The sequence below is a fragment of the Symphodus melops genome (assembly GCF_947650265.1).
Source record: "Symphodus melops genome assembly, chromosome: 4".
In the NCBI taxonomy this organism is placed as follows: Eukaryota; Metazoa; Chordata; class Actinopteri; order Labriformes; family Labridae; genus Symphodus; species Symphodus melops.
The window spans coordinates 5,449,927-5,465,477 of NC_136694.1; the positions used below are offsets into that span (position 1 = coordinate 5,449,927).

At 39.5% G+C, this 15,551-nt stretch overlaps 1 protein-coding gene across 1 annotated transcript; it reads left to right on the forward strand.

Annotated features, from left to right (window-relative positions):
* Positions 1-11,405: 11,405 nt before the first annotated feature.
* On the forward strand, positions 11,406-13,057 carry LOC306822943 (tripartite motif-containing protein 16-like; the record flags this gene model as incomplete). Its single annotated transcript, XM_079342256.1, is given in 2 exon segments — positions 11,406-12,713; positions 12,716-13,057. Coding segments are annotated over 2 exon segments (1,650 nt in total).
* Positions 13,058-15,551: the final 2,494 nt, after the last annotated feature.

The following is a 15,551-nucleotide window of genomic DNA, read 5'->3' on the forward strand; positions in this document are numbered from 1 at the left end:
CGTTGACCCTATCCAATCTGTTCTGCCGGGTGGTTGAACCAGCCGTCCCTCTCTTCTGTCCATTCATTCATTCCCTCTCCCAGTCCCATCAGCTTTACGGCTACTGTTGACATCCAGCCTTCTGTGTCTTCGAGCTTTTTGTTTTCCCATCACTATTTCACAACAAATACTTCAGAATTTAGAGATATGAAGCACTGGGGCTCAAAAATGAATTGGGGAAAAAATCCAAAGTGGGCCGTTCAGTCAATAAGCAGCATTCATTTGTCTTTTAATGCCTTTATTTTCATTGAGCTCAGCTGCAGTAGTGGTTTTGGAAACGTCGCTGGAGGTCCCAGAATGTATCCTGTCCTCATGTTTTAGATATTTGCTACGAGTAGCAGAGTCGACTTAACACAAGTCAACAATTTGTACAATAAGCAGACCACCCAAAGCCATAAACGATCTCAAAACTAGTGACTCAGACATCAGGTGCAGAACTTGTGAGATTGTCCTTTTTTGCAACGAGTAGTATTTTGATGTCAAATAAAAAAAATAAAATAAAAAAAATACAAGGAAGAAAAATATTTGTAGGGATCTTGGGAACATTTATTTCTAAGGTGTGGGTCAGGATAAAGACGAGATCTGATTGGCCCCAAGGATGCAATTCAATATCTGCCATGTCCCGTTCTGGTTCAGAAGCACATTGTTTTACAAATGTCCTTAATAGCTGGTTAGTTTTTCTACCTTCACGTCCTGAATTGGCAACCGATCCTCACGGTCATTTTAAGATGATTGATTATAAATAAGGAGGAAAACGTGTGTTTATACTGATCTTCAGCTCAGAAAACTTTGAACGCAGTCGAATAAACAAACCTGTCCTGTAGTTCACAGCATGGAACGAGGGTCCTCTCATCATCTCACTGGAGGCACATAGCATCCATTCTTCCAACTCTTCTGTTGTTCTGTTTTGGGTGTGTTTTTTTTTTTTTTTTCTATCTACCTTCAGTTGTACTGGCCATGTAAATGTAAGCCAAGTTGTGATTTTACAGGAGACCAAGGCGAGAAGCTTTTTGTCAGTGGTGTGAAAAAGGAACGCTGAACTCTTGAACCTTTTGCATGTTGTGGAAAAAAGTGCGAAGCAATGATGATGAAATGATGCTGGTCATGGCAATATTGTGGTCTAACAAAAAAAAAAAAAAGTCTTAACAACAATGCTGTTGATAATGTTTTGGTTTCCCAGCTTCTAATAAAGGCAACCTACTTTTTATACGGATTTAACTACTTGTTTTGTGACATCAAGCTCTCTGTAATGTGCTGGTACACTCTCTGGTTTATAGTGAGAAGGAGTTCACCGTGGCTGCCACTAAGAGGCGCTGTGTGCACCAATAGCATATTAATCTGATGAACAGATCGCTGCTTTTACATGTACTGTAAATGTTAAGTGCTGTTACCCCTTCATAAAAACAACACTGCAGAGTCTGTTCACTGAGAGACGAGAAGAAAACCTCTTTGAGAAAAGTGAACAAGGGCTGTTTCCAGATGATGAGAAAACACAAATGAAAAACACTAATTGTTTCATTCCCCCCCCCAAAAAATATAATAAGATAAACCATACCCCCCTAATGAGCCAAAAACCACCAAAATAATAATAAAAACATAATTTGTCTATTTGGTAAAGAAAATAAAGCATATAAGATCTGTAATAATTCATGTTATTCGTTCTCTTCTAGAATATCTTTCACACCAAAAACCATCTGCAGTATGCTTAGCCTTATGAAGGGCACCTGTGGATGAGTGGCAGCGCTAGTCTGCTTTTAACTGAAAGGTCAGGGTTCAATTCCCCAGTTCCTTCAGGAAAATGTCAAAGTGTGCAAAACGCTCAACCCCAAATGGTTCCCCCCGATGTATGACGTGGTGTAAAAAGAGTGAGTCAGGAGACAAGACAAGCTCAAGTCTATTTACTATTTACCAACACGATCAAGCACTGGAAGCCAAATAATCTTAAACTTGAATGTTTACATTTGTGATTCAAACACATTTCTGAGAGTTTAAATTCTATATTTGAAGTTTTAAATCAGCTGCAGAAATGGATGTTTGAAGACTTTACTGCTCCCAAGTGGCAAAAGAAAGAAAAACACATTCAAGTGTACAACAATGAAACGGTTCAAATAGATTGGCTTTTATTTTAATCCATTCATTGCAATGACTCCAAATGCCTGACTTAAACGGATGCTAACAGCGACCTGTGCTCTACTGGTCTTCTTTTTACAGTGTTGAAACAGCAATGAGAATGTTTACCCGTCATGCTAACGTGAGTTTCCTGTGCTGTCCTTGTGTGTTACGGCATGAATGAGTCCCTCTGTGCTTCATCTCACTAAGTTATGAATGTGTGAACTGCACATCACTTGAATTGCGCTTCACTCACAGTATTGCTCACATGCTAAGCTAAGTGATAGCGAAGGCCATTGTCAAACAGAGAAATGTCCTGGAACCAGCCAGCAGGCAACATGGCCGTCATACTGAGAATGAAGTGAGCAGATCTGATTTGATTCATCACCATCTGCTCCTCAGTCCCAACACAGACAGTACAACACATCTTGCTTTACATCTATTTAGTCAAATATAAAATATGTTATATTGTATGGAAGTGATGACAAAGATGCCTCAAGACAAGAGTGTTGAAGTGTTGGAAAGTCCCTTTCAGGCCTGGAAGTTTTTCATGCTGTTAATCATGCTGCCTGGAGGTGTGCATTGCTACATCCTATGTTTGTTTGTTTTTTTCCTGAGTGTAGGGCATGGGAGAGCGTTACATGTGTGGTAAGGGGATAAAACCGAAGTATTTAATAAGGCAGGACATGCTGCAGTAAGATGGACGAAAACAATTAAAGCACTGTTGTCTCAATGTCCCAGTAGCCATGTTGGCCTTTATGAACTTTATGCAGTAAGTGTACAAATTCTATCAATTTCCATGTGTCGGATTTCATGGCACTGGACTTTTTAAGAAAATGGGAATTTAGCTTTATGTAGAGCACGCCTCTGAGAGAACTGCAATGGATGAATGAAAGACATACTTACAGCACTTCAGATAAATGTTTCCACTTACAGACATAAGAAAAAAGATGAATTCATTCATTCATTCATTCAGTGTTCATATTTTTATTTTATCTCTGAAACAGGACTTTGAAATTGCAAGATGTATAGCTTAGGCATAGATGGCCCCTGGGCACATCCTATATTACCTCTTATTCTGAATATTTTAGGACATTGGCACAGATTCCTGTTTATAGCGGTTCAGCCTGGTCTGAGGGACTCTCATTGTTCTCTCAGAGTGAAGAATGAGAGTCAGGTCAGACACTATTTTCTGTTCCTGTCAAACAACAGACTGAAGTTCTCAAAACAATTTAAAAAAAAATTAAGATAGAGGGAGCAACCTCCTCATTTATCATCAACAACTTCTGAATGCGACCACCTCTTAGTGATTGGTGCTCACAGATTTAATAAGGTCATTGGGTCAACAAACAGATTCACTAATGTAGGTTAAGAAGCAATGTTTGACTGAAGAGTGGTAATGTGAACCACCATAATTCAATAAAAAAAAAAAATATATATATATATATATAAAAAAATTCAGATTACATAATTTACATAAGCAAAACTACATTTCTGTTGGGCAGTGGGCCCATCAGAGAACAAACCTTCATAGAGGCAAATAAGGTGGTGAACAAACACATCTGGAATGACCTACACAAACACAACAATGGACATCATGTTCCTCACACCTTCACACGGCCTGGGACGCTCTGTACCTCCTGCAGAGTTTCTCCCCATATATATATATATATGGTTTGTTGGGTTAATGTTCATGCCCTGATGACCAGTCCAGGATGAGGCATGCCTTTCCTTACTAACATGTGCTGTTACAACACTTATGAGTACATGCTTTGATCTTAACCTTCTGTGGGAAAATAGTGTTTCCGCTGTGTGCCACTTGCCTATGTCAGCTGATCAGCCTCAGGGACTACACGTAGAATTGAACTTCATGTTGTGTTCTTCCTTGACTCCTTGTCTTTCTATTACCTGGATACTAAACTTCTGATAAACGTATTTTCTCTCAGACTCGAAGCAAACGCTCATGTGAAAGAATATGAATTGTCTGCAAAACAATTCCCACAGTTAGCATGCTTACTCGCCATGCTAACATGGTGATCATGTTTCCCTTTTGGAACAATCTTCATGCACGTGTACGTCTTTGTCTGTCTCAACAGGCTACTTCACCAGGATGGAGGAGTCTCAGTGCCTAGCATACCTACAGGACACACTTCACTGATGCCAACAATAACAATAATAAAAAATCTTATCTGTATTTAAGATAGCACATTTCAAAATCAAGTTTCAAAATGCTTTACAATTAAAACCAGAAAAGATAGAAACATTCATGAATAATATAACCAAATAATTGGCAGAGGAACAGGTATAAGAAATAACAAAATATGATAATGGAGCCTAATGAAAGAACAAGCGCCCAGTAAAGAACTCCCTCATCCAGAACCTGGATTGTATTTTTATTGTCAGAGTTAGTTTGGATAGATCAACTTTTTTTACCTGTTAACTGATTGTATTGTTTAATATTGTTTATAATTTTTTTTTTTACTTTTTTCTACACTCTTTTTTAATAAATTAATTTTTCCTTGAGATGCCATATGTGTTAGTGTTATTAAACTTGCTAAATGTGTTTCTTTATATATATACATACTGTACATACATACATAAACACGCATATACACACACATCATTATTTTTAGGTTGTTTTTTTTTTTTAGATTTTTTTAGAGTTCAGTGTTTTAAACTATTGTTTTTATAGTGCTCTCTTAGTGTTTACATTATTAATACTCCTGTACATGTGTCTGTGCTGCCACTGACTAGAGCTGCTTAACTGCTTTTCATTTTTTCTTCAGCAATGATGAAAGAGCCTTTACTACTATCTGAATGACATGTGGAGAAATTGAAATTATTAAAATAATTTAGAAATGTGTCTACTCACCTGATCATGTATCATTAGTGTGTATCTCCTGCAGATGTTGCTGCAGCTCTATAGTGCAGCTGTCTAAGTGTGAGGGCTAAGGTGGCCTTCCCCTGCTGCTTCAGCCTGTCATCTTCAGCCTGTCAGCTCCTCTCTGTTTTGACCTTCAACACTAACCATCTCTCCATAAACAGCATCAGCAGTGAATACACACTTCTTTCAGGTTTACTGACAAGCCTTCTTTCTAAATGTATGTTATTGTATTTGCAGGTTAACAGCACATGCCATATAAGAAAACAAAACATTCTCCAAGCATATCTGGTGAGATATGTATGTGTGGTGCCATTATTGTGAGTGAAATCAAACATAGCACACAAACTATGCTCATCCACAACTTGAGTTCTTTTATTCATATAGTAAAGGCTGTGCTAAGGAGTGAAACCCTGCTGTGTACTGTTGCTAAGAAACCACACTGGAGCCTTGACACTCGGTGTGTGCTGCGTTTTGCCGCAGTATTCTCATACATATGCTCCCTTCTGCTCCTATGGAGGCTCACTTGGTTGGCATGCAATAACATAACATATAATAATAGGAAAAAGAGAACATCTTTGACTTAAAGCCACATTTACTGCCACATGTCCATGTTATTCAATGCCTTACTGTTATTCATCAAGGTCAAAGCCAAAGATCTCATCAAAAAGGATCTTCCCATACACTGTCCTATATGGTCCACTTCAGGGACCAGATAACATCAACGCTGTATCGACTTTTCAAACTGACAAAGTATGTCAGGCTTTCTTACCTATAGGCATCTAAAGTAAGACCAACGACACTCAGCTTCACGGATTTATTTATCATTCATTAAAGCTATTGAAGTTGAGCTACAACATCAAAAATGTTAAGACCATCAAATTTTGAATAAAAATGGTTTACAGTGTTATAGGGAACCTGTGTGTTAGGTGAACTGATTGCTCTAAATCGCCCCTAGTTCTAAATAAATGATAAATGAATTAATTGATCTTATTATGCTTTTTAGAGTGAATTCTGGGTAAGGCAAGCTCCAAACATTTCATGTACTGGAATTAAAAGCAGCTACATGGTGTTGTTCAGACTTACACAAACAAAGCAGGGAAAGAGTGCTTCTTCTTTGAGTACACTTTGACCATCAACTGCATTGTAAAGAATTTCTACATGAAGAACCACGAGCAAGGGATATATGATCTGACACTTAAAATATTTTCTTAAGAAAGTGATGTTTCAGATTTAAACTGACTGAAACCTCAACAAAAAATGGGTGTAATTATCAGTTAATCAAGATAACTGCAAAATGTCTGCCTATGTAAGAAAATGGCGTCTTTGGATTCAAATTATTTTCCTGGGTCACACTTAACATATAACTTGAAACCTCAACGTTTGAATCTTGAGTATTTCATGTCTTCAGCTAAATTGCACAAATTAAACAGGAAGACGTTCTAACTTTCACAAAACATTTTTCATCTGCCCCAATTCTCACATATGATATCAGTCTGAGCCAGTGTGCCTGTTCTACTAACAACTATTCAATTCTAGATGTGTAGAAAACTACTGGCAAGAGGAAAGGCCATGTTTATGACTGCAAATCACTCCTCCTCGAAACATGTGGAGTTAAATGGGGGAGTAGAGAGGGAACATGTGTGGGAGTGCTAATTGGGGTTATCAGTTGGCTAATTGCTTTCTTTTCTCCTGAGAAGACTCAAACATTCAACGTTTCAAGGAAGTGTATTGTCATTCAAGAGCTCGTAGGAACATGAAGAGGAACCCCATTTGGTACCCAGGGGCTTGTTTTAAAGATAGCAATAAATAAATCTATAGTAGTCGATATCTGTGATGAGAAATTTGTGCATATTTGTAGAAATGTGTGTATGACTAAAATAAAGGTCTAACATTAACAGCTAGAGCATGTTGCAAAAGAAAAGAAATGTGTAATGTGCAAAAACACATAACCCAACCTAATGTGTAATGTGTGGCTAATAATAGTATCTGTTTCTGGGTGTTGTTTGTGTGTAAAGCGACTTATACAAAAACCTTATTTCAAGATGTAGACACAACACTACATTTCACCTACAGTACAAAATATAGACTTGTGAAATGCAAACAGAGGCTGCAGGAGCTGGGGCTCAAACCTCCGACCTTCTTGTTTCTGTAAGTGTACATACTTTGTATGTTAACAACAGCCTGCCCAGGGACTGCAGGTGGAAATTAGCACAAGTGCTACAACCTGGTACAATGCATCTCTCCTTTCTGAGGTTAATGTATATTGTACACTGCCCCTGTTCAAATAAATAAAATAAAAATGTAAGAGATGAACAACTCTATAAACGGAGCCATAGTCAGCTGCCCAGTCATTTTTGGGGGCTTTGTGAAATTCGTTTTTCTTTTTTTTAATAAATTTGCAAACATTTCTACATTTCTGTTTTTATTCTTTCAAGATGGGGTGCTGAGTATACATTAATGAGAAATAATATGAACTTTTTTTATTTTAGCAAATGGCTGCAATTAAACAAAGAGTGAAAAATGTAAAGGGGTCTAAATACTTTCTGTACCTACTGTAACTGATTAACTGATTATATCCTGATTCTAAAGGCTCAGTCAAACCACCAGAGGGTGGCAGCAGCTCAGCAACATCAAGTCAACACGTTCTTTTATATTTCATGAAGAATTGTTGCGCTTTACATGTCTTGTCTGTTAAATAAACAATGTTCTTCAAAACAAGAAAACATGTATGTATATTATTATTGAATGATTATTAAAGTTTAACGGTCAAGTCTGAACTTGAATTTCAAACCTCTGCCTTATGCAGAATGTGATGAGTCTCTCAAACTGTTTTGTTTAAATAAGTTTCCTGTCTCTTTCTGCATCGTCTTGAGATAAAATAAAGATTGAATATTGTTGGCTTTGTCACTGAGATAAGGACACAAAGAGGACCAGTGATCAATGAATATAGTTGAGCAAAGATATGCTATTTCACATGATGAGCTGAGTACAGAGCTGTGGTGGGCTCTGTCACATGATGAAGGCAGAAACATCTGCAGCTCAATGTGACCATGACAAAATAACGGATCATGGTCAAAGGAGGGCCAAGACCCCAGTGAGCCCTGTATCTGTCCTGGGGGTCAGTGTGGACACTGTGGAAGACTACATGTACCTGGACAATAACCTGGAGTGGTCAAAGAACACAGAGGGCTGAGCAGCCTCTACTTCCTGAGGAGCCTGAGGTCCATTAACATCTGCAGGATGATGCTGGGGATGTTTTATGAGTCTCTGGTGGTCAGGGCAACCCTGTTTGCTGTTGTGTGCTGGGGCAGTAGGCTGAGGGTAGCAGATGAAAACAAACTCTCTGCAAAGCCAGTGACGTGGGAGAGGTGGCAGTGGTGTTAGAGAGGAGGATGCTAGACTCATCCCCCACAATGCATCAGTGAACGCCAAAGGTGACTTAACTACTCCTCCCTCTAAGTATCAGACACTCTGACCTGTGGACATATTTTTCTGCTTTAAAAATCCTCCCTCTTTATACAAGTACCAGGATGACCTCCTGAGACCCTGTAGTTGACGTTCCATTTGATTTTATTGCTCATGCAATAAAATGATTTTTTTAAGATCAAATTTCTGTTGATCTTAAAAGAGGACAACTGGAGCTTTAAAATGACGTTACATGTGAGGAGGGGTGGCCTTGCTATGTCATTGAAATGGCTTCCATTCTGATTTGCACATTATGAAAAGATGAATAATAAACATGACTTTTGTAATTAAAATGGACCAAGAAGCAGAGAGAGCTTGAGGTGAGTCGACAAAACATCCAGCAGAGAATCCAGGACAGAGAGAAAGATGTAAAACTGCTTCAAGGTGGAGGCTATCAATGGCTCTGCTGATAAAATAGTGGAGAACAGGAAGAAGGTCTTCACTGACGTGATCAGTCTCATGGAGAAAAGACGCTCTGATGTAACGCAGCAGACTCATTTTAAATCTGTTTACAATGAGTACTGTTTGTTTTGCTCTGATTAAAGGCACTACAGAGAGAAAGCATCAGGCCTCTTCTTTCATGCAGATATGATATTTTTACACTCTGCCTGGATTTAGAAAAATGTCCAATTAAATTTATATAGGGATTTCTTGACAAACTGACAGAGGTGGAAAGAGTACTAAAATATTCTACTCAAGTTAAAGTACTACTTAACTGATTAAATGTTACTTAAGTTACATGTGGAATTAGATATGTTTATCACTGTTCATTAAACTGTATATTGTTTTCTTCCTATTTCTCTTACAAATGATACCAAAGATCTCAGTTGTGAATACTTTAGGATATTTAATCACAGAACCCGAAGTGCCTGGAGTGTGAAGAGTGTATGTTTCACATTTTGTCATTTAAAGATGAAATGATTGAAGTGGAACAATTAACAATTTAAAGTTTAAAATGGTACAGCTGCAGAGCAGGATTTAACAAAGGCATCCCTGAGAAATTAGGAAAATATGTTAAGAATTAACAGTGCTGCTTCCCTTTCCTGGTTCAAGGTTGCAGATGACCAACACAAGCTGACATTCACAGCACAACACGTTTTGTGAATGAGAGATGAAAATAGTTTCAGTTCGCAGGAAGTGAAACTCGAACAGTCGTTGTCGCTGAGAGGAGAAATGGCGCAGAGAGGCAATAAGTTCGACCTGGAGACCTTAACTCAGGATAGAACATATTGTAGCCACATACTGATGGCATCCAAAATGCTCTAACGTGCAATTTGTGTGCTTATTGCTTATGTCTGCACATCCGCTGGTCTCCCTCACTGTTCTGTTTGTCAAAAAATATGAACTTAAACAACAAGGAAAAGCATGCACACCAAAAACCAATTAAGTGAATGGAGCTAGGACTGTAAGTCTCTGTGGATAATTAGCATGCTAATGATCAATGAAGTCTCACATCAAAGTTGTTAGCTGAGTCGTTAACACAGTCTTACCTAGAGTTGTCACCGCACCCACTTGTATGTGGGTCGTTGGAGTCACATGTTCTAAGGTGGGACTGGAGTTTCAGTTGTTTTGGTAGCAAATTCAAAATAGAATTGTAGGTTGGTTAAAGATGGTTTCTCAGACCACCACCTCGGTTAAGAAATTTGTGACTGGACTTTAATGTCCCCTTGGTGAAATTCCTTTTCCACAGCACCACTTAAGGTTGGTTCATACGGCAGGATAATTAGGCCGATTTTGTCCCAGATTCTCCCCTTCCGATAATCTTAAGGACGCCCCGATCATCACAAGATATTCTGATACAATAATCCTGCCATGTGTGGTGCGTTAAGACTGCTTTTAAAATCCTGCCGTGTAAACCGGGCATCACTGTCCAAACAGACAAGATCCACCAAAGATCATACATGTACAAAGCAGAATATAACACAGAGTAAGACCGAAGTCTGGGAAGGTTTTTCCATTTTGACATAGATGGATTCTTTAACACCCCTTTTCAAACGAACGTTCTTCCATGCGTACTTTGCCTTCTGCAAAGGAGTGCCGTTTGTCCTTCAGATGTACATGGGGCTCAGAATCCTTTCCCAAAGAGCTGGCTCTCCTATACTGTGTAAGGTGCAGTTGTTTAGTCTCTCCAATGTACAAGTCCATGCACTCCTCTTCTTACTGGATAGTATAAACAGTATTACTTTGCCTGGGAATGTTGTCCTTAGGATGGAAAAACTTCTGACTCAAGGTATTGGAGGATTTGTTCGTCTGTGGCGTGTTGTGTTGGTTCGAAAAGGGGTCTCAAAAGCCATCTGTGTCAAGGTGGAAAAAACATTTCTCAACTGAGGTGGTGGTCTGAGACACCATCTTTTACCAAGCCACAATGCTGTTTTGAATTCTCTCTCAAAACAACTGAAGTCTCAGTCTCACCTGAGAACATGCGACTCCAGCGACCCACAAACTTACTGGGGGTGGTAACAACTCAGGTAACTACTCTGATGTGAGTCATCCTTGACTATTTGCATGCTAATGATCCACAGAGGCTTAAATTTCTGGCTCTGTCCACCAGATAGTTCAGAACTGAAGAAACCTTCTGGAGGAGAGGTGAAACGCCTCGAATATCTTGAACCACTTCAGTTGTCTTCGGATTAAGCTTCGAATTAAATCATCTCGAGAGTCAAGACATTTTTAACAATTCAAAGCTTAAAATGTTTCAGATGTAGAGTATCATTCAACTAAGGTGCCCCTGGGAAACGAGGAAAGTAAGTTAAGAATGAACAGTGCTGCTTCCTTCTCCTGGTTCAAGGTTGCAGATGACCAACACAAGCTGACAATCAATGCACAGCATTTTTTGTAGATCAGAGGTGAAAATAGTTTCAGTTCTCAGGAAGTGAAAGTCGGACAGTTGTTGCCACTGAGAGGAGAAATGGCACAGAAAGGCATTAAGTTGGACCTGAAGACCTTCTCTTGTTCAATCTGTCTGGATCTACTGAAAAATCCGGTGACTGTTCAATGTGGACACAGCTACTGCATGATCTGTATTAAAACCCACTGGGATAAAGAGGAGAAGAAAATCTACAGCTGCCCTCAGTGTAGGCAGACCTTCCCAGCGAGGCCTGTCCTTTTGAAAAACACCATGTTGGCAGTTTTAGTGGAGGAGTTGAAGAAGACTGGACTTAAAGCTGCTCTTGCTGGACCCGAGGATGTGGCCTGTGATTTCTGCACCAAGAGAAAACTGAGAGCTCAAAGGTCCTGTCTGCAATGCTTGGCTTCTTACTGTGAGAAACACCTGCAGCCTCATTACAAATCAGCTACATTCAAAAAACACAAGCTGGTGGAGCCCTCCAAGAAGCTCCGGGAGAATGTCTGCTCTCAACATGATGAGGTGATGAAGATGTTCTGCCGCACTGATCAGCAGACTATCTGTTACCTCTGCTCTGTGGAGAAACATCAAGGCCATGACACAGTCTCTGCTGCAGCAGAGAAGCAGAGAGAGCTGGAGGTGAGTCAACGAAATATCCAGCAGAGAATCCAGGACAGAGAGAAAGATGTGAAGCTGGTTCAACAGGACGTGGGGGCTATCAATGGCTCTGCTGATAAAGCAGTGGAGGGCAGTGAGAAGGTCTTAACTGAGGTGATCCGTCTCATGGAGAAAAGACGCTCTGATGTGAAGCAGCAGGTCAGATCCCAGCAGCAAACTGAAGTGAGTCGACTCAAAGAGCTTCAGGAGAAGCTGGAGCAGGAGATAGCTGATCTGAAGAGGAGAGATGCTGAACTGGGGAAGCTCTCACACACACAGGACCACAACCAGTTTCTACACGACTACCATTCACTGTCACCTCTCTGTGAATCTACACAATCACCCAGCATCAACACCCGTCCTCAGAAGTTATTTGAGGATGTGACAGCAGCTGTGTCAGAAATCAGAGATAAACTAGAGGATGTCCTGAGAGAGAAATGGACAAACATCTCACAGACAGTGACTGAAGTGGATGTCTTACTGCCACAACCACAACCCAAGACCAGAGCTGATTTCTTGCAATATTCACGTGACATCACCCTGGATCCAAACACAGCAAACAAATGGCTGTTATTATCTGATGGGAACAGAAAAGTGACATACAGCAGTCAACAACAGTCTCATTCCAGTCACCCAGACAGATTCACTGAATTTCCACAGGTCCTGAGTCCAGAGAGTCTGACTGGACGTTGTTACTGGGAGGTGGAGTGGAGTGGAGTGGAAAAGGACTTCGTGTAGCAGTCGCGTACAAAAATATCAAGAGAGCAGGAAGCGGGACTGAAAGTGGATTTGGATGGAATAATAAATCTTTCATGTTACATTGTTTGCAAATGCGTAGTACCTTTGTTTACAATGGATATGCCAACACAAATGACTCAGGTACTCTGTCCTCCAGAGTAGGAGTGTACCTGGATCACAGAGCAGGTATTCTGTCCTTCTACAGCATCTCTAAAACCATGACCCCCATCCGCAGATTCCAGACCACATTCACTGAACCTCTCCATGCTGGACTTTGTATTTCTGATGGATCTACTGCTGAGTTTTGTAAACTAAAGTAGACAGAAGTCATATACAGGAAAAGTGGGATCAACTTGAATCCTTTAACTTGATCATTATTCTTGTTTGTTGCTGAGAGCTGATAGGGGTTACATTTTTCACAGGTCAATCAAACTGGTACTGAAAATGTTTGAGTCTCTCTCTCTCTTTTCTGTTTAGTCACAGAGGCTTTACTGCTGATGATGATTCTTATTCAGCTGAACCAACGTTTTATGTGCATGAACACTTTAACTTTTCTTCACTTTAAATCTCTTTACAAAGAGCACTGATTGTTTTTGTTCTGATTTAAGGCTCTTTACAGAGAAAGAACCAGGCCTTTCTTTCATGTAGATATGATATTTAGTTACACTTTGTGCATTTGATTTAGAAATATCTCAAATGACATTTATTGAAGGATGTCTTTTTGCAGAATGAATTATTTGTTTGAACTTAATTTGATTAAAAATGTACTCTGCAGTATGAAATCAGTGAGATTATGTTTTCTTTATTAAAGCTGAGATTCTGATAAAACAAACTGACAGAGGTGGCAAATGGTACTTAAATAGTCTGTTCAAGTTAAATGAAGTTACTTAAGTTACATCTGGAATTAGATATGTATGAAAATGAAAGGATTGATGTGGAAATACATGATTCCACTTCTAACTCAGGTTAGAACAGATTGTAGCCACATACTGATGGCACCCAAAATGCTCCAACATGCAATCTGTGTGCTTATGTCTGCACATCCGCTGGTCTCAAAAGAAAAAGCAAAAGCATGCTCTCCAAAAAAGCAATGTAAGTGGATTGAGCGAGAAATGTAAGTCTGGATAATTAGCATGCTACTGATCAATGATGACTCACATTAGAGTTGTTAGCTGAGTCGTTAACACAGTTTTACCTAGAGTTGTCACCGCACCCAGTTGTATGTGGGTCGTTGGAGTCACATGTTCTAAGGTGGAACTGGGGCTTCAGTTGTTTAGGGAGAGAATTCAAAATCGCATTGTAGGTTGGTTAGAGATGGTTTCTCAGACCACCACCTTGGTTAAGAAATGAATTCCCACAGCACCACTTACTGTTCAAACACACAATTTCCATCAAAGATCATGCATGTACAAAGCACAAACAGAGAGTTAGACGTAAGTGTGTGAGGGTTTTCCCACCTTGACAATAGATGGCTTCTTTAACACCCCTTTTCAAACAAATGTTCTTCCCTGTCCAGAATCTGTACTTAGTCGTGTTAAAAGGAGTGCAGTTTGTCCTGAAGAGCTGGCTCTCCTATACTGTGCAAGTTGACTGTGTAGCTGGACGTTTTAAATTTGTATAAGAACGAGTCACAGGTACAAACTAAGTCTCTGTGCGGCACTCTACAATCTTAAGCCAGCACAATATGATGTGTGAATAAACATTTATCACAAAAGTATGACATTCTGAATAAATACACTGGATCAAAATGTTCTCTTCTGGTCTTCATTCCATGTTGTCATACGAAGCTGACTGAGAGCCAAACTCACTTTGTTCATGTATTGGTGTTAAGAGTTGAAAAGTGTCTGCCACTCACTCTGTTCTTTCAGGTCTCCCTAAATCCTCCCTAAAGAAACTTTGGAGCATGTTCTTGTTTCGCTTACTTTTCTGCCAATTCTCCATAAAACAAATCAACAACTGTCCTCATAGGACAGCCTTTATAATTGTGTGAATGAGGTATCATTGCATTTTAAACAGGTTTTTATTGTTCTCGTAAAACATCAAGATCATGTGAGACTAATATCGGGATATCACTTAAAAGTAACAACATAATAATAGTCCACCTCTAATAGATGTTTCTTTGGATCCTCGTTTTGTCAGAGCAGAACATGTGTGAGATCCAACAACTTAAAAACGCTGCGTCTTCAAAACCCAAGGAACATCCTGAAATGCTGTCTTCAGTCAAATAGCTAATTTGGAGTGGCCCATAGTACAAGTACAAACAAAAGAAAGTGAAATTGAACTTCAGTTTATTTGTGGAGGTATTTGTTAGTGATGTGGTGGATGTTACCAATTGCTTTTCCAGTTCATCATTGGCTGTTAAATGTTTTACGTTACCAAAGAAATCTGATGTCTAACCACATTATAATGTTCACAGAATAAAAGTAGATAATGAAATGTTCATTAAGAAAAAAGAAATCCAGGTGGATCACATGATGTAGCGGAGCTAGGTAGACGCTTGTTCTGGAGCTCTCCGTTTACACTCGGTTAAAACCTGTTGAAAATACCCATTTAACCTCCAACTTTGTCTAGGAGTTGTAATATGGACTTGAGACCTAGAAATAAGGCTCAACATTTGTCTACTGACCAATTTTCAGCTCAAGAAACTGAGCTGAAAAGCAAGCGACAAGTGCGACATGGCGGCGACAGGGCAGCATGAGGCGGAGGGGAGCTCGCTCATACTACAAGAGATAAAACGTGGTAATGAAGCCCTTTCACAAAAGCTCAACTTCAAAACCGCTGAAATCAATCAGTCTATTTCGGAGCTTTAAACAG